This window comes from Hyaena hyaena, unplaced genomic scaffold (assembly GCF_003009895.1).
Source record: "Hyaena hyaena isolate Hyena2069 unplaced genomic scaffold, ASM300989v1 scaffold_95, whole genome shotgun sequence".
In the NCBI taxonomy this organism is placed as follows: Eukaryota; Metazoa; Chordata; class Mammalia; order Carnivora; family Hyaenidae; genus Hyaena; species Hyaena hyaena.
Genome location: NW_024080727.1, coordinates 2,277,649 through 2,296,471, shown reverse-complemented (window position 1 = coordinate 2,296,471; position 18,823 = coordinate 2,277,649). Strand labels below are relative to the sequence as shown.

Sequence of the window (18,823 nt, the reverse complement as noted above, 5' to 3'; positions counted from 1 at the left end):
ATAACTCTTTGGATGTCCTTCAACTTTCCAAAGCACTATCATTTCAGTGATGATTTATGTTGTCTGCATGGTATTCACAAAGATACAATCAATCTTTGTTCAGCAGAGATTATACTCTTCAGATGGTCCTGTAGATTTCATTTTTAGAAGTGTTTTATAAATATTAATCAGAATTGTGGAATGTTAGAGCTGAAATACTGGCAAGCATTTCTAGAACACTTTATATATGCCTGGCACTGTAATAAAGACTTAATGGATACCACTGCATTATTCTTATGAATATACATGTGATACATATGTTATTATCCTTATTATTTGGCATAGAGAAGTCAAGTGACATTTCCAGAGGTCACACAATTAATAGCAAAACCAGAAAAAAACTATTGATATCTTTCCATCATATTTAAAATAAAGTCTATCTCCTGCTTGCTTCTCCAGTATCATCTTTTCTCATTTTCCTACAAATGCCTTGTGTCCCAGCCCAGCTATTTCTAACTCCTATGGTTTTATTAAAATTCCATATCCTTTTCTTTCATACCATGTGTCCTCTGTCTCAGTAAATGTATTAACACACACACCTTAAATTAAACCAATGAAACAAAACACTTAAATGCTCCCTCCTTGACTCTGTTTGTAAATGATGTATATCTGATTCATGAACAGGTTTGAAATGTGTTGGTCTACTTAATACAAAAAAAATTTTTAGTACATTTAGTACATTGAGTACATTTCCATAAATGTGCAATAATACACAGGATTCCTACTCTTCCCCCACAACAAAGAATTACGATCTATTCTAACATGTAGTTGAGAAACTTTGGATTAAGCAAATGAATAAATACATTGATGATGTTGCAAGCCAAGGAGGAAGGGAAGAACAAATAGGGCATAGAGAAGGCAGAGGAGAAACTTGTGGGAATTGGAGGTATCAGTATGAACATATGTTCATATTATATTTATATATTTCTACAAATGGCTTAGAACAGTGGCATTATAGTAGCACCATCCAGATCTTGGCTTCTGAATACTGTGCCCCAGTAAGAGGAACCAGAATCACTTGGATAAATGGCTTTTTCTAGACATGGCTCAGGAAAGTATCAGATCTAGTATCAGTCTAGAACACCTTGTTGGGCTAAAAATAAGGAAGTGCTCTAAGCAGTGAAGAGTGCATATTAGAAAGACAGAGGACCCAGTATTTGGGGGGGGGGTGTGTCTCACTGGCCAAATTGGAGATGATTTGGGCATCATAATCAGGAAGGAGGCGAATGATTTATAATTCATTGAATAAAAGAGAAATGTACAAATCCATACTGAGAACAGATACAGATAGAGGGGAGGAAAGGGCTTTTCCTCACAGTAAATGTGGAAGGAGTTAGTAGTGGCATTGGAAGACTGTCATTTTATAAATGTCATAGTATAGATTGGTTTAGGTAAGAATCATGAAGGCATTCTAAGTCCGGGAGAAAAATTTTAGGAGTAGGGTATTTATATGGTTTGAATATATTTTCCCACAGATTTCTTGTTATTTGCAAGAGGGAAATAAGTGTATACAGCAGAGAAATTGGATGACATTTTGATCAGATGATCAAAATAAACATCAGTAAAGGGGTAGGTGGACATCAGATGCCTCTGGATATGTGATACTACACTAAGAAGGGTTCAAGATCACTTATGCAATGTTTTGGCTGGGAATTGTGCAGAAACATCAGACAAACCTAAATTGATAAGTATTTTATAGAATAACTGGCTTGAATTCTTCAAAATTTCATGTCATGATAGACAAAGACCCAGAAACTCTTCCAGATTAAAGGAGACTGAAAGGACTGACAACTAAGTATGCTGTGTGCTCCTGCATAGATCCTGTCAGGAAGAGGAGACAGGCTCTGCAGAACATTATTGGAACAGCTGGCAAAATTGGAACATGGCTTGCTCTTTTTAAAGTATTATATCAATGATATGTATATGCTGAATTTGATAACCGTACTTTGTTTCTGTGAAGTATTGAGGGTTAAAGGGCATGATAGATGCAACTTGCCCTTACATGAGTCAGAGCAATAATTTTTTAATATTTATATACGGATTATAGCACACATAACACTTCATGAGAAATGAGGGAGAGAATGGATGATATTTTTGCAACTTTCAGTAAGTTTGGAATTATTTTCAAATAAAAAGTTAAAAAAAATTAAAAGTTAAATTTTTTTCTAAATGGCTGTAAGCAGTAATATAGATAAATATTTTCTTTTGAGGCATATGTGAATTTTAAGTTGTGCCAGGATAGGATAGTAGGTCAAGGAAGATTTGTGTCCCGAAGTGTGGGCAAGTAGGCAGTTGTGGTGCCCCTGGCATAGCCATTAAGGGTGGGAGGGAGGATGAAGGAAGCAAGGCACGAGGCTCTGGGGACTGGTAGCAGGGTTTCTTTATCCTGTTGGGGTTGGTAGTCTTTGGCTTCTCCCTTCTCTCCCATCAGGCTTTTTTTTTTGCCATCAGTGAAATGAAGGGTTTTTGTGGTAAAGCTGAACTAGCAGTGGCTCTACTTTTGACCTGGAGTAGCCCTGGGCTCAGGGTCCAGCAGTCAAGTCTGGTGTTTGGCACCTGAGACTAGCAGCTGTGGGGAAACTGATGCAAGGCTTTTAGATTCCTGATCCCCTCACTAAGGCAGCAGAGTACAGCTGTTAACTTACTCTTCCGCAGTTACACATAGACTTGAATTGAGTCCTGACTCTGCTGTTTAGCAGACCTTGGGGAAAAGATAACTTACGGCCTTGGTTTCCATTTTCTCAGATTTAAAATGAGAATAATAATAATAATGCATACTTCATAAAGAAGTTGTAAGAATTTAAGAAGATAAATATGTGTAAAGTCCTTTACTATTATTATGTACCAGAACTCTTGAAAAGGTTCCATTTCTCCATTGAGCCAACTAATACATAATAGAAAACTTGCTCATTGTCCGAATCCTATGTTTATGGACTTATCTGATCAACTGATGGTGACAATAATTTAAATATTATGCTTAAAAAAGCATTTTCCCCAAACTGGATGGCAAAATGAATGGAATAGGAACATATTTCCCATAACCATTTGGAAATTGCCAACTTGGGTGCCTGGGTGGCTCAGTCATTTAAGCGTCAGACTCTTGATTTTTGGCTCAGGTCATGCACTTGACTCAGGTCATGTTGGGGTGTACACTGACAGCTCAGAGCCTGCTTGGGATTCTTTAATTCTCTGCCCCTCCCCAGGTCTCTCTCTCTCCCTCTCTAAAAATAAATAAACTTTAAAAAAAAAAAAAAAGAATTTCCAACTGTATTTTTCACATTTAGGAAGAAGGCTCCAGAAGTCCTTTTGACACAAAAATTTGTTGAACAAAAGTGACTCTTTTTTAAAAGTTTTATTTATTTTTGAGAAAGAGAGAGTGCGTGCTTGCACATCAGCAGCGGGGGGCAGAGAGGGAGAGGGAGAGAATCCTAAACAGGCCCCATGCTGTCAGCACAGAGTCCCACGTAGGGCTTGATCCCACCAACCATGAGATCCTGACCTGAGCCAAAATCCAGAGTCAGATGCTTAATTGACTGAACCACCAGCTACCCAAAAGTGACTCTGTTTAGTATTCTGACCCTTTCAGAGAGGGTTGCTCAAATCTTTCTTTTTTTTGATGAAGTACACATGTGAGATGGGATTCTTTGATCTGGTTTATGTTAAAGCTAAAAATTAGGACTGTCTTTCTAAATGAAATGAAGCCGATCCCTCTTTAATATTAATTTCTTTTACAATCTCATTCTTCTTACTAAAGATATTATTTTCAGGTATGCATTTTTACAAATTAGATAATTTGATTTGTTATTTATAGTTACCATGATTTTATATATATGTTGTTACCATATAATCATGGTTCTTATATATGTATTTTTATATACATTTATCGTATAATCATGTAAATTATACCATGAAACATACTTGCACATATATACATACCTACATTATATGTAATTGCTTTCATTTTACTTGATATTTAATTATGTTTTCATTATTTTTAAGGCTATCTTTCATTTGTGGCAAGTTATACTGTATTCTCTGTTATATCAGTAACAGTTTTATATTCAAGTACATTTATTAAAGTAAAAATGGGAATTGATGTAAAGAAAAACTGGGTAAATAAAAGTGTCAAGCATGGTACATGGTTAGGAGAAAGATTGAGAAGTTAGGGTTTGAGTGACTAAGGTTTCGGAACAACTGCCGTGTTGTACAGTAGAAGGAGTCCTGGCTGTTTTTACTGAGACTTTAGATGGTTCACTTTTCTCCTTGTGTTTCAGCTTCTCTGCTGAAGGGGTAGGGGTTATAATACGAGATCATTTCTAAGGTAAATTGAAAATTACAGTATTCTATTATTTTTCAAGCAGCTTGATTGAAGTTTGGCAAAGAAAAAGGTTTGAATTAAAATGGGTTCTGGAAGAGTATTGACTAGTCACTTCCCCTTCCTTTTGTTGATATACTATTTATAGAAAAAGGAAGAAATCAGAGTATCTGCTAAGCTTAAGGAAAAAAATTTAAGTCATATAGAAACTATATATAATTATATGTATAGTATACTTTTATCTATTTGATATTTTAGTTTACTTTCTTATAAGGTATAACCTTAGATACCAATTTGACATTTAATTATTGGAAATTACAAGATAATATTTTCCATTTAATTTTTTCTCCTGATTTCTGTTGTATGTATAAAAAAGGTACTAATCTGTTTCAAGGGAAGGAAATATATGAAATAGCAGGAACATAGTAAATACTCATATTTTTATCAAATAATATGCTTAGAAATACATTTGTTAGTAGTAGTAAAGAATTACTTTCCTTAAAATATTTATAATTGTGTAGTATTCTAGCCCCATGTGGTACATATAATGTATATAGTTTTTATTTTCCTCTTCTAAAAAGTTACTTTTATTTAGAAATTGTCAGGTACCAAAGGCTCTTTTTGCAGCTCGTTGAGTGAAATGTTTGTGTTTACATGAAACAATGCTCAGCATCCCTCTTCATCAGGGAATTACAGATCAAAACCACACTAAGCTACCACCTCACGCCGGTCAGAGTGGCTAAAATGAGCAAATCAGAGGATTCTAGATGCTGGCGAGGATGTGGAGAAATGGGCACCCTCCTACACTGTTGGTGGGCATGTAAACTGGTTTAGCCCCTTTGGAAAACAGTGTGGAGGTTTCTCAAAAAATTCACAATAGAACTCCCCAATGACCCAGCAATTGCACTGCTAGGAATTTACCCAAGGGATACAGGGGTGCTGATGCATAGGAGCACATGTACCCCAATGTTCATAGCAGCCCTCTCAACAATAGCCAAAACATGGAAAGAGCCTAAGTGTCCATCAACGGACAAATGGATCAAGAAGATGTGGTTTATCTATACAATGGAATACTACATGGCAGTGAGAAACAATGAAATCTGGCCATGTGTAGCAACATGGATGGACCTTGAGGGTGATATGCTGAGCAAAATAAGTCAGGCAGAGGAGGACAGCTACCATATGTTTGCACGTATAGGAGGATTAGGAGGAACTCAATGGAGGACTGTGGGGGAGAAGAAGGGGAAAAATAGTTGGGGAGAGGGAGGGAGGCAGACCATGAGAGGCTCTTGAATGCTGAGAACAAACTGAGGACTGATGGGTGTGGGGGGAAGGGGGATGATGGGCATGAAGGAGGGCACTTGTTGGGATGAGCACTAGGTGTTATATGGAAACCAACTTGACAGTAAACTATTTAAAAAAAAAGAAATGTTTCTGTTTAGGATCTAGGTTTCTCGCTCAACTTGTAATAGACCTTCTCATTCAGAAAGTACTTTGACATTCCAAGTAAGTTGTGAAGAAAGAGTAATTGGAAATGGCAAAAAATGCTAAAGTATAAGGAAGATTTCAGTGATGTTTAAAGTTCATGTTTTTGGCTTTCAAGATTTTTTTTTCCTTCTTAAATTTAAAAGCATCCATTTTGTTTTTGTCATTTGTAGTAACTTTTTTCCTTATCACAATGATGGTATTAATTTTTTAAAAATGTTTATTTATTTGTTGAGAGAGACAGAGCCTGAGTGGGGAGGGGCAGAGAGAGAAGGAGACACAGAATCCGAAGCAGGCTCCGGGCTCTGAGCTGCCAGCACAGAGCCCAATGTGGGGCTTGAACCCACAAACTGAGAGATTATGACCTGAGCAGAAGTCGGACGCTTAACTGACTGAGCCACCCAGGTGCCCCATGATGTTATTAATTTTAGAAAAAAATTAAAGAAAAACTAGAATAAATTCTTGAAAGTAGAATGCATTTTTCAAGGAAAGCTGAGATTCAGATTTCTTGTTGAAAAAAACTAAAAACAATTTTTTTAATGTTGGCCAAATTGTTTAAAAACTGTCTATTGATGATGACCATATTTTCACAAGCTCATTAGGTATCTTCTTTGCTCACGAGTTTGTCAAAATTATTGGCTTTTAAAAAAAATTATTGGATTAAAAAAAAACCCTTTCTGTCTAGAGGATAGTTTTGAGCTATTCATTTGCAGCAATAATAAATATCTTGTTCCTTGGGACTTTAATGCTGTTTTCATTTTATATTTTGTCCCTACGTGAACACATTGTTTGCCACAACATTAATAATGTCTATATGTCCAAGATTTCCAAAGGCATAATTTTAGTTCTAATGTCTAAGTCTTATATCTAGCTCCTGTTTGTCATTTTCATATGTATGATCCATAACTATCTCAAGTTTAATATGTCCAAAATCGAATTCTTTTATTTTTATTTTATTTTTTATTTTAAATTTTTTTTAAATTTATTTCTGAGAGAGAGAGATAACATGAACAGGGGAGGGTCAGAGAGAGAGAGGGAGATACAGAATCTGAAACAGGCTCCAGGCTCTGAGCTGGCTGTCAACACAGAGCCTGATGTGGGGCTCGAACCCACGAACTCTGAGATCATGACCTGAGCCCAAGTCAGACACTTAACACACTAAGCCACCCAGGTGCCTGCAAAATCAAATTCTTAAGTTTCCTTCTTTTAAAGCAGTAATGAATTATTAAAGATTTTCTCTTGTTGAGTACTTATTTAAAAAATTCAGTTGTTGATTATGTACAGTTGTGCAACTGTATACAGTTACTTTTATTACAAAAGGTTTTTTAGCAGTTTTTGAAAAAAAAAATAATTGATTTACCTGAATCATCAAAATGAGATGTTTTGGTGAAGTCAAAGATTAGTGTTTATTTAATAAAAACAAACCTTAAAAGTAATGTTTACCTTCTGTTTAAAGTCCATGCTCTTAAAATATTTATTTACTTAATAAGGATACTCCCTCAAGGATAAGATATATTACTTTGTGGGGAAAAATGCCCATTTGTGTTTGCTAAAGATAAATGTTAGTTCTAAAGGTAGGTGTTATATGTTTCCATTTCTACTAAAAGTCCTTAGCTTTATCATATAGAACAATTAGTACTCAGTTAACCTAGTGGATTAGTAGTTGGCTTAAATTAATAAAATCATAATCCTGCAATTGTTTTAAATTTGAGTAACATACTTTTTTTTAAGTATTTGTATGTTTTTAAATTTTGGCCAAAAAAAAAGTTCAGCTGAGCAGGGGGTAGAGGGAGGGAGTGCCTCGATGGCTCAGTGGAGCCTACTTAACGGTTCTTTCTCTCCTTCTGCTGCTCACCCCCTACTCACACTCTCTTTCAATCAAAAAATTAAAATAAATGTACAGTACAGTGGTATTAAGTACTCTCACATTGCAGTGCAATGATCACCACCCTCTGTCTCCAGAAATTTATAATCATTCCATATTGAAACTCTGTACCCATTAATCATAATTCTCCATTTGTCCCTCCCTCTTATCCCTGATAAGTATCATTTCACTTTCTCTATGAATTTTGACTACTCGGTGTACCTTATATAAATTGAATTACCTTGTATTTGTCTTTTTGTGGCCAGTGTATTTTTCTTACCATAATATTTTCAAAGTTTATTCATGTAGCATGTGATAGGATTTCCTTTTTTTTTTTTTTTTTAAATGTTTGTTTCTTTTTGAGACAGAGACCGAGCATGAGTGGGGAAGGGGTAGAGAGAGAAGGGGACACAGATTCTGAAGCAGGCTCCAGGCTCTGAGCTGTCAGCACAGAGACCAATGAGGGGCTGAACTCACGAACCGCAAGATCATGACCTGAGCCAAAGTCGGACACTTAACCGACTGAGCAACCTAGGTGCCCCAAGATTTCCTTATTTATTTATTTTTTGGATTATATGTATTTTTTTTGTAAATAGTTTGTTGTCAAGTTGGTTTCCATATAACACCCAGTGCTCATCCCAACAAGTGCCCTCCATTCCCATCACCTGCCTTCCCCTCTCCCCTACCCCCATCAGCCCGCAGTTTGTTCTCAGCATTTAAGAGTCTCTCATGGTTTGCCTCCCTCTCTCTCTCTAACTATTTTCCCCCTTCTCCTCTTCCATGGTCCTCCGTTAAGTTCCTCCTAATCTACCTATATGTGCAAACATATGGTAGCTGTCCTTCTCTGCGGGACTTATTTTGCTCAGCATAACACCCTCTAGTTCCATCCATGTTGCTACAAATGGCCAGATTTCATTCTTTCTCATTGCCATGTATAAATATACCACATCTTCTTGATCCATTCATCAGATGATGGACACTTAGGTTCTTTCCATGTTTTGGCGATTGTTGAGAGTGCTGCTATGAACACTGGGGTATATGTGCCCCTACGCATCAGCACCCCTGTATCCCTTGGGTAAATTCCTAGCAGTGCTATTGCTGGGTAATATTCACATGTTAACAACATTAAGTTTTCCAGTCTGTGAACATAGGGTGTCTTTTTTATTTATTGTGTCTTCTGTAATTTCTTTTATCAATGTTTTTCATTTTGAGTGTAAAATCATGTTCACTAAGTTAATTCCTGAGTTAAAAAAACTTTTGATGCCATTGTAAATGGAATTATTTTCTTTTTCCAGGCTGTTAATTGTTAGTATAGAAATAAAACTTATTTTTATATGTTTATTTGTATCCTACTACTTTGATGAATTTGTTTATCAGTTCAACAGTGTTTTGCAGAGTTTTTAGGGGATTCTATGTATAAGATTATACCATCTGCAAACAGATACTTAATACTTTTCCTTTCCAATTTAGATACCTTATATTCCTTTTTCTTCATGCTTAATTGCTTTGGCTAGAACTTCCATTAGATTGTTGAACCTGCGTTTTGAAATCAGTCATCCTTGTCTTGTTCCTGATCTTAGAGGAAAAGCTTTCAGTCTTTCACCATTTGAACATTGTATAAGCTAGGGTATTTTCCTATATGATTTTTATTATGTTGAGATAGTTTCCTTCTATTATTAGTTGATTTTTTTATCATAAAAGAATATTGTATTTTGTCAAATTCTTCTTTTGCATCTATTTAGATGGTCATGTGGTTTTTGTCCTTCATTCTCTTAATGTGGTTTATCACATTGACTTTTTAAAAAATTTTTTATAGTTTATTTTTGAGAGAGAGACAGAACATGAGCTAGGGAGGGGACAGAGAGAGAGGGAGACAGAATCTGAAACAGGTGCCAGGTTCCGAGCTGCCAGCACAGAACCTGATGTGGGGCTCGAACCCACGAGCCGCGAGATCATGACCTGAGCCAAAGTCGGACGCTTAACCGACTGAGCCACCCAGGTGCCCCTCACATTGACTGATTTTAGTATATTGAATCATCCTTGCATTCCAGGAATAAATCCCACTTTGTCATGGTGTATAATCCTTTTAACATGCTACAGAGTTTGGTTTCCTATATTTTTTTCAATATTTTTGCATCAGTGTTCAAAAGGGCTACGAATCTGTAGTTTTAATGTCATTGTGTGGCTTTGATACAGGGCAATACTTACCTCAGAATAAGTTAGGATGTGTTCCATTCCCTTCAGTTTTGGGGACATGTTTGAGAAAGATTTGTGGTAGTTCTTTAAATTTTGGTAGAACTCCCAGTGAAGCCATCAAGTTGAGTACTTTTCTTTGACATGATTTTTAAAAAATTTATTGCTAATTCAGTCTCCTTACCAGTTATAGATGACTATTCAGCTTTGCTGTTTCTGTTTTTTGTTTGTTTGTTTGTTTTGAGAGAGAGCGAGCGAGAGCAGAGGAGGGGCATAGAGAGGAACTGAGAGAATTCCAAGCAGGCTCTGTGCTATTAGCCCAGAGCCTGATGTGGGGGCTTGATCTCATGAACTGTGAGATCATGACCTGAGCCAAAATCAAGAGTTGGATGCTTATCCAGTTGAGTCACCCAGTTGCCCCTTCGTAAGTCTTTTAGCTTTTTTCTTCAGGGTAGTTTTGACTATTCTGCAAACTTTTTGTATTTGCAAATAAATTTTAGAATAATCTTGTTAGTTTCTGCATATAATAAAGGAAAATCTGTTGGCATTTTGATTAGGATTACATTGAATCTTTAGATTAATTTTGGGAGAATTGACATCTTTATGAAATTGAACCTTCTCAGAATCTGCAAAGATGAATTTTTGTATTAGTGTATTTTAAATTTCAGGATCAAGACATTTTTTGCTTTCTGTGTTTTGTTTTGGGTAACTGAAATAATAGCATCTTGTATTTCATTTTTTGCCAGTGAGAGTGCTTCAGTATAGATGAAAATTTTGAAGGAAAGAAAGGAGGAATTGCTGCAGCCAAGACCCAGATAGGAAGGAAAGCAGTGTGTAATGGGATAGATGCTGATGGGTTGATAGTTGTGATGGCAGGAATTCGAGGAGTTTCTCTTCTAATTGCTATTTTTTCCATCAGTAGAATAGGTAGCAAAGTCATCAGCTGAAAGTGAAGATGGGTCAAGTGTTGGAGTTGTGAGGAGAGAGAATATGGCATAAAATAATCAACTGGGAAATTGGGAAATGGAAAATTGCTAAACTTAAAGTCAGGTTAATTAACCTGGTTAGCATGGTTGTTTATTGTCAGCCATATTCAGCTGTATGGGAGCATGTAGTCAAGAGTGGCTTTTGCCAGGCAGTGAGGGAAGGGAAGAGGGAGAGCATGAGCCAAAGGAGTAAGGGTATATGAAAATTAAACTGGATAAGGAGGGACATAAACTGGGTGAGGGAAAGTGAAAAGGTAGCAGGCGTAATAAATTGTAGGACCCAATGGGATCAAAAGTTATAAAAGACTGTTATAACTAGGTTATTAGAGTGTTTGAACTGGAAGTAAGGGAGGTAGTTCTTAAAGAGTTATACATGCTAGTTTTGTCTGGCATCATTTACTCTCAGATATTGTTGGTTATTTGCATTAATCTTCATGTGATAAGTATAGGACATGTTAGGAAAAACAAGTCCATATTTTTAAATCTAAGACCTATGAGGCCAGATATTTATTCAATTTTTTTTCCTTTATTACTTTTTCCAGGGACTTACCAGTTTTATCGATCCCTCCAAACAACTAATTTTTGGTTTTGTTGATCTCTCTTGTATGTTTGCTTTCTATTTCATTACTTTATGTTCTTTTATTTCTTCATTTGTACTGTTTTGAGGTTTAATTTGTTCTTTTTATAACTTTCAGATGGTTGCGTAGAACACTTGTTTTTGGCATTTCCTCCATATATGTATTTTAAAGCTTTAAATTTCCCTCTTATTCATGGTTGTAGCTGCATCCCATAAATTTGGTAAGATGTAATTTTTTTAAGAGAATAGTTTTTTTTTAAATTTTTTAATGTTTGTTTATTTTTGAGAGAGAGACAGAGCATGAATGGGAGAGGGGCAGAGAGGGAGACACAGACTCTGAGGCTCCAGACTCTGAACTGTCAACACAGAGCCCGATGTGGGGCTCAAACTCACGAACCACAAGATCATGACCTGAGCCGAAGTCAGCCTCTTAACCAACTGAGCCACCCAGGCGCCCCTGATATGATGTAATTTTAATAGCATTCCATTCAAAGTATTTTCTCATCTTAACCCTTATTTCTTCTTGACCTATGGGTTGTTTAGAAGTTTGCTGCTTCATTTCACAATAGAAGTGTTTCCAAATTATATTTTTATCAATTCATAGCTTAGTTCATTGGAGGTCAAAAGAAACATGTCTGTCCTTTGAAACTTATTAACAGTTTATGATCCAGATTTGGGTCACTTTTGGTAAATATATTTTTGCACTTAAAAGGAATATATTTTATTTTATGCTCTTGTTAGGTATAATGTTCTGTATGTCAGGTTGTTAATTGTAAAGTTCAAATATTTTTCTGTTTTATCTGGTCTGTTCCATGTTTTGGTGTGCTTGTTCTATCAGTTACTGAGAAAGCTGTGTTAAAATCAACTTGCGAGAATTGTGGACTTCACTTAGTTTCCTTGATGTTGGCTGAAGTTTATTTAGAAAAAGTATGTTTTCACAGCTGCAGAATTCAGTATTTTAACAAACTTATATATGGGAAAAGTCACAAATGAAATTTCAGATGCAGTTTGTAGAACATTAGAATCACATGTAGACATTTTTTTGAAGCACGTGCTATCAGCGGAGGGAATGTTGCTGCTGGCACTAAGAGGTTACAGTATTAGAATTCTTTGAGCTATTATCTGCCATATGTGTTTGTCTTTAATAAGTTTTTAATTGCTGTTCATATTTGGCCCTTAATTTTGCTTAGATCTGTGGAAAGCACAAAAAATACTGAGGAAGTGTTAAATTGTGGCAAAGGTAACAAAACCAGTGAGAAAGCTGTCACATATGAAGTAATGCAATATTTTACACCCTAACCATGATAATTTACTATTGTTAATGGACATTTTCTGTATTTCAGTGAGTTTTAAAAGAGAAATGTTTGGGGATTATGAATTTATAAGTAACATAATTTTGTCTATTTAAGATAATGGGAAATAAGCTCCTGGTTAGGGTTTTGCATAGAATATCTGATTTTCAGGAACAGATTCCTGACTTTAAGTGTTATTAGGTACATTCGAGTTTAGACTTGTTAGAGCTTTCTGGTGAATTGAATGTTTATTGTAATGAAGTATCCTGTTGTATCTCTATCCATGTGTTTATTTCATGCATTAAAATCTACTGTAATAAAGTATAGCCACAAAACTTTCTTTTGAATTGTGTTCTACACAGTGTATTATTGTTCTCCATGCTTTGACTTTCAGTCTTTATGTATCCTCATTTATTTAAGATGTAATCATCTATAATCATCATATAATTAGTTTTTGTGTTTTATATTTACTGTTTGGATTATTAATACATTTCCCCCCTCTGTTGGCTTGTTAGCATGTGTGTACTTTTATAGTATTCTTGCAGTGCTTACCTCAGAGATTACCACATGCATCTTTGACTTACTGAAGTCCAAAGTACGTTTTCTGTTTCCCAGTAAATGAAAGGATTTTAAAACACTCTTATTTCATTTACTATACTTCCCAATTATGTGCTATTGCTGTTGTGTATTGTAATATTTTAAATTCTACAAAGTATTATTATTTTATTTAGTCATTATTCATTTAGAGTTATATATTTACCCTGTTGGTTTTATTTATTTATTTATTTAGTCACTTAATTTTTGGTGCGATATCCAAGCTGTACCTGGGATCTTTTTTCCTTCTATTTGAAGAAGTCCCTTTAGTGTATTCTGATGTTAAATTCATTTTTTCTGTTTGACTGAAAATGTCTATATTGTGCCCCCCCGCCTTTTTTTTTCTGAAGAGTATTTTTTGCTAGATATAGAATTATAGTTTGGCATTTCTCCCATTCCTGGCACTTTGAGGTATCATTCCATTGTCTTGGGCTTCCATTACTTATGTGAAAAAGTCAACTGTAAATCTTACTATTGCTTTTAGTTAATCTTTATTATTGTTATTATTTTTTTGGCTGCTTTTAAGATCTCTCTGTCTGTGGCTGATCGCTGCCTCTTTGTGTCTCTCTCTTTCCCTCTAACCCACCCGCTTTACTCTGATATACCTAAGTTCTGGTTTTCTTTACATTTGTTTTGTTTGGGTGTTTGTAGATCTTGGATCTGTGGCTTGATGCCGATGATAAGCTTTTAACTATATGTCTTTAAATATTTTTCTCTTTTCCTTTTTTTTTCTCTTTTTCTTCTAGGACTCTAATTACATATATTTTGGATCCATGTTTCACTGTTTTTTCACACTTCTGTATTCCCCTTTTTCATGCCCTTTTGGGCTTTAGTTTAGCTATTTTCTTCTTTCCTATCTTCTGAGTCAGCTGGATGCTACCTGTTGTTAAGCTCATCATCAATTATTTTTTATTATCTGTCTTCAGTATTGTACTTTGCAATTCTGTTTTCCATACTTTTAGCATTGTCTGGTAATATTCTTTGTTTTTTAATTCTTTGAAAACATTAACTTACTTTAAAGTTCTCTTCTGATAACACAATTATCTGAACCTACTATGGTTCTAAATGTATTGCCATTTTAAAATCTTAGTTTTCAGCCAGGTCTTGACTGGTTATTTTTAATTTTTTAGACATTTTGTATAAAAATGATAAGATCATTTGAATTTCTAAATGATACTATATTTTTTCTGGTAAGATTTACTTTTGCTAAAATCTTTTCAGAAGATTTTACTGACTTGAGGCTGGGTTAATCATACTAGGTAACCCAGATCACATTAATATAATCAGTGAGTGAGATGATCATGATCTGAAGCTCTATTTCCTTCCCTCCTTATATGGCCTAGTCTATTTCTAGTTTATCTTTATACTGAGGACAGAGTCCTTTGGATTCCCTCCAGATTCCTGGTGTTTACTGGGGCTATTCCTTGGTAGGCCCTAAATCTATTTTTGTGTCCCACCCATAGATCTCGCAGCTTCCAAGTCAATGTTCTAAGAATCTACAAATGACTAGGGGGATATTTAGTCTGAAGTCTGGTCTTAACTGATTTCTTCCAGATCTTAACCTTTCAATTCTGTCTTAAAAGTTCTCCAGTGATTTTAAACAGATTAATTTTGTTGATTTTTCCCCCATTCTTAGAATAGGTTGGTTTGAAGTAACTTACTCAACCATTGTCAAAAGCTAAATGCTCAGATCATACAGTGCTGCATATACCTTATAGGCGTTAGTATTGGAATGTAGGAGTATTTATGTTGCCTACTATATTGCAAATTTTTATAATTGGGATTGAATGCAATGTGATCTATTAGGGAACATGATTTGAATAAGCTGACTTTTATTGGTTTATGTTACAATCTTATGAGAAAACAAAAGCATTCTACATCACAGCTCCTTGTTTGATTGGTTCCCACCAGTGACTTGCCATTCTTCAGTTCTTCTAATGTTTCCTGCTTCCTCTTGTCATGGGACTTTTGCATATGCTCTTCTGTCTGACTAGTATGTACACCTTCATACTCAGGTTTGGGTGTGAGGCATTCTCAAGGAAGCCTTCCCTAACTTGTGAATTTAGGTCAGATAAATGAACTTCCTCATTTTGATTTGTACAGATTCATTTATATGATAGTTTAATTAATGTCTGTTTTCCCCTGCTAAACTGTGAAATCTGTGACTTGAGAAATCATGCTGCCTCCCTCCCCCCTTTTTTTGGACCATTTTGCCATATGTGTCTAGAAGTACATTTTTTTTTTTTTTGCAAGTAGGTGATCAGTTAATAGGCTATCACTTGTTAATAGATGTTCAATTAATGTTTATGTGAATGAAGAAATGAGAGAATATGAGGGAAGATATGTAAGAAATGCCATGCTTATGGTAATGATGGTACTGATAAGAGTTGAAAAACCCAAGCTTTTAAGCAAAAGCCAGGTTTAATCAAACATTGGATTTGCTATACAGTACTATTGAAGTTTTATGGTTTTACATGCACAGCATTAAAAATACTTCAGTGAAATTTCCCTGAGAATTTATTATTGTGAATGTTTTAGCATTTGTCTTCCGTGCCCTTGTAAATATTTTATTATGTAAGTTTTGGAAACATTAGGTTTTTGATAAAACTATCATTCAGAACATGACAGATTATATCACTGACAGTTGTTCAATTACAGAGATAAATGGAATAAAAAAGTTGTGTTCTTGAAGGATTCATAGTCTCAGAGGAAAATGGACTTGGAATTTATCATATACATGCCCACAAAGCAAGGTGCTGTCGTTTACCAGGGGGAAATGAATCTTGACTGATTAGGAGGATTTTATTAAATGGCTAAAGGAACAGTGTTTCATTTAAGTGGATATTATTATGAAATCGTTTAGTGCCTTTGTGGATTGACAGATAGTAGTTTTGGTGGTGGCTAGGACAATTTGCAGGAATAGTTTGTAAAGGCAGATTGGGACTACCCAGATTACTAATTCATCCTTTGACAAGGAGGCCATCAGAAGCTTTCAGGGATTTTCTGTCATGTAAAGAGAATTTCTGGAGCCAGACTCCCTGAGTTCATATTTCAAGCTCTCCCCTTTACTGTGTGTGTGACTTTGGACACATTACTTAGCATCTCTGTGCCTCAGTATCCTTATTTATAAAATGGAGATGATAATTATAACTAAGAATATTACAGTTTGGACTGAATGAGTTAAGACATGGCAGGTACTGAGGGGAGTGCCTGGCACATAGAAAAATTCCAGTTAAGCATTGGCTCTTGTTGTTGCTATTATTATATGCATTGAGAAAAACTCGAAGGTTATAATTGTACTCTTTCAGCCAGAACTAGAGGCACAAAAATATTCAAGAGATATTTTAGGAGTAAAGTTAACAAAGCTTCAACTTAATTACCAATTCTCTATAACCAGAAATTTCAACTAATAATGCTGCCCATGTGCAGCATAGAAGCAGGTTTGAAATTTGTATAACATTTTCATGATTTGCAAACTTATAGAACTTAAATTTTCTAATTTGTGTTTTCTTTTAGATCTTATAGAAAATTTCAGCTGTAGCCCTTGGACTAGAAGCTGAAATAATAGAAGCTGTGTACGATGCATTAGGGTATTGAAGAAAATTAATTTTGAATTAAATATTTGGAGTATAAGGAAGGAAAGGTGACTGAAAATGGGGCGGAAGAAAATACAAATCACACGCATAATGGATGAAAGGAACCGACAGGTAAATGAAAATTTTAACTTATTCATTTAATTGATGTAAATATTTTTTAGAAAAAAGCATAGCATAGAATGGTTGAATTTTTCTTAAACTTAATTTCAAGTCTAAATATTTTTATTTCCAAACTAAATAAAAAACTTTAACATTTTAGCTTGTCATGTGCCATAAAGAAACTTTTTTCTCTTATTATAGAAATCATAGATGTTAATTATAGAAAACAAAGGAAAAAAGAAGAAAAGTTAGATCACTGTAGTCCCACTGTTACCATCCATTGTGTAGATTTATTATAATATTTTTAGCCTTCTGTTTGACTTTTTTATGTATTAATCATTATTATAAATTATCACCTCTATTTTCATAATTAGGTAATACTTAAGTTAACTGCAGTTTTCAGTGAATGTGTTTTGGTCAGTTAAATTTTCTGGTCAACCAAGAAATAGAATTTTTTTATAACTCTAAACAAACATTCCTAAAACATTTATGTATTTATCTCAGTTTTAATTGATAAAACATACTGAACCTGAGTTTCAGCACCAGTGTCAATAAACCCTTACAAGTATTCAGGATAATTATAATAATACTGATACATGAAGTGATAACCTGGAGTTGAAAGAGTTTAGAGCAGGGATTGGCAAACTATAGTCCATGGGCTAGTTGGCTGTTTTGATAAATAAGTCATTAGAACACTGCCATGTGCGTTTGTTTACATATTGTCTGTGGCTGCTTTCACATTACAGCAACATAACTAGGAAGTGGCCCTGGAGACTAGATGGGCCATGGGCCTAAAATCTTGACTCTCTGGCCTTTAAGAAAAAGTTGCCCAGCCCTTGGTTTAAAAAACAAGAAGGAAAATGGTTTCATAGACTATGAACTAGTATTCAGAGCATGTGCAGGAGGGAGAGATGCTGTCTCTGGAAAGATTGCCTGTCAGGAGAAATGTCCAGAAAAGCTGGTTTCCGGTAGCTTACTGGGAACAGAACAGTATTAAAGATACATTCTGCAAAGTCTGAGTAGTAATTCACCTAGTAATACAGATATAGTTGGAGACAAAACTTAGCTGGCAGCTAGTAGAGAAGTTAGTGGAAGTGAGTAGAGTTGCCAGTAGACCAAATTGAAGAGAACTCTTGTTTCATCTCATGAAGATTCTTTATCTAAAGTGTAAGGCTCACATAGTATGACTCTTTATGAAGGGTGATATAGTAGGGAAGACTGATAAAAGAACCATTCCATCATTCCAAAGGGATGATTCTAAGCAAGGTTGCAAGTAATTGTCCTCTCATATATCTGAAGATTGTGACCTATAGATGAAGCACATCTCTCTCTACATCTTACATTGTATGTATGGACACATAATGTGGAACACGTACAATATACATGTAAAGTAGGTTTATTAGGGAATAACATAAAAGCAGAGAACTGGCAAAGCACATAGCATTCCTTAAACTCTTATTATCCCTTACAGAGTCATGTTTAAATTCAGAGTAGGTACACTGGATCTACTATTGGAAAAGACCCCACATGTGGGGAATAGGAAAAGGGGAACTAGGAATATGTAAGTGACCATGTAAGGGAACTTTTAATTAAGGAAATAATCTTAGTTAAAAGGTGGAGCCTGCCACTATAACTCAGCAACTAGAATTAGCCTGTTAATATGTTAAATTTACCTGCTAAGTCATCTTCTTGCCAAGCTGCCAAATGGGGCAAGGGTGTCTGAATGTCCTCTCAGATGATTTTGGCAAAGAATGCAGAAAAGAAACAGAATAGGTAGTTGGGC

The 18,823-nt window shown here is 35.2% G+C and overlaps 1 protein-coding gene across 4 annotated transcripts in view; it reads left to right on the top strand.

Moving 5' to 3' along the window:
* Window positions 1–18,823, top strand: part of MEF2A (myocyte enhancer factor 2A) — a 152,970-nt gene that overhangs the window by 53,440 nt on the left and 80,707 nt on the right. For all 4 annotated transcript variants that reach the window (XM_039235051.1, XM_039235054.1, XM_039235050.1 and 1 more), the window contains one exon: window positions 16,862–17,052. In XM_039235051.1, coding sequence (XP_039090982.1) covers window positions 16,999–17,052 — 54 coding nt within the window. In that variant the 5' untranslated portion in view covers window positions 16,862–16,998. The remainder of the gene's footprint in view (window positions 1–16,861; window positions 17,053–18,823) is intronic.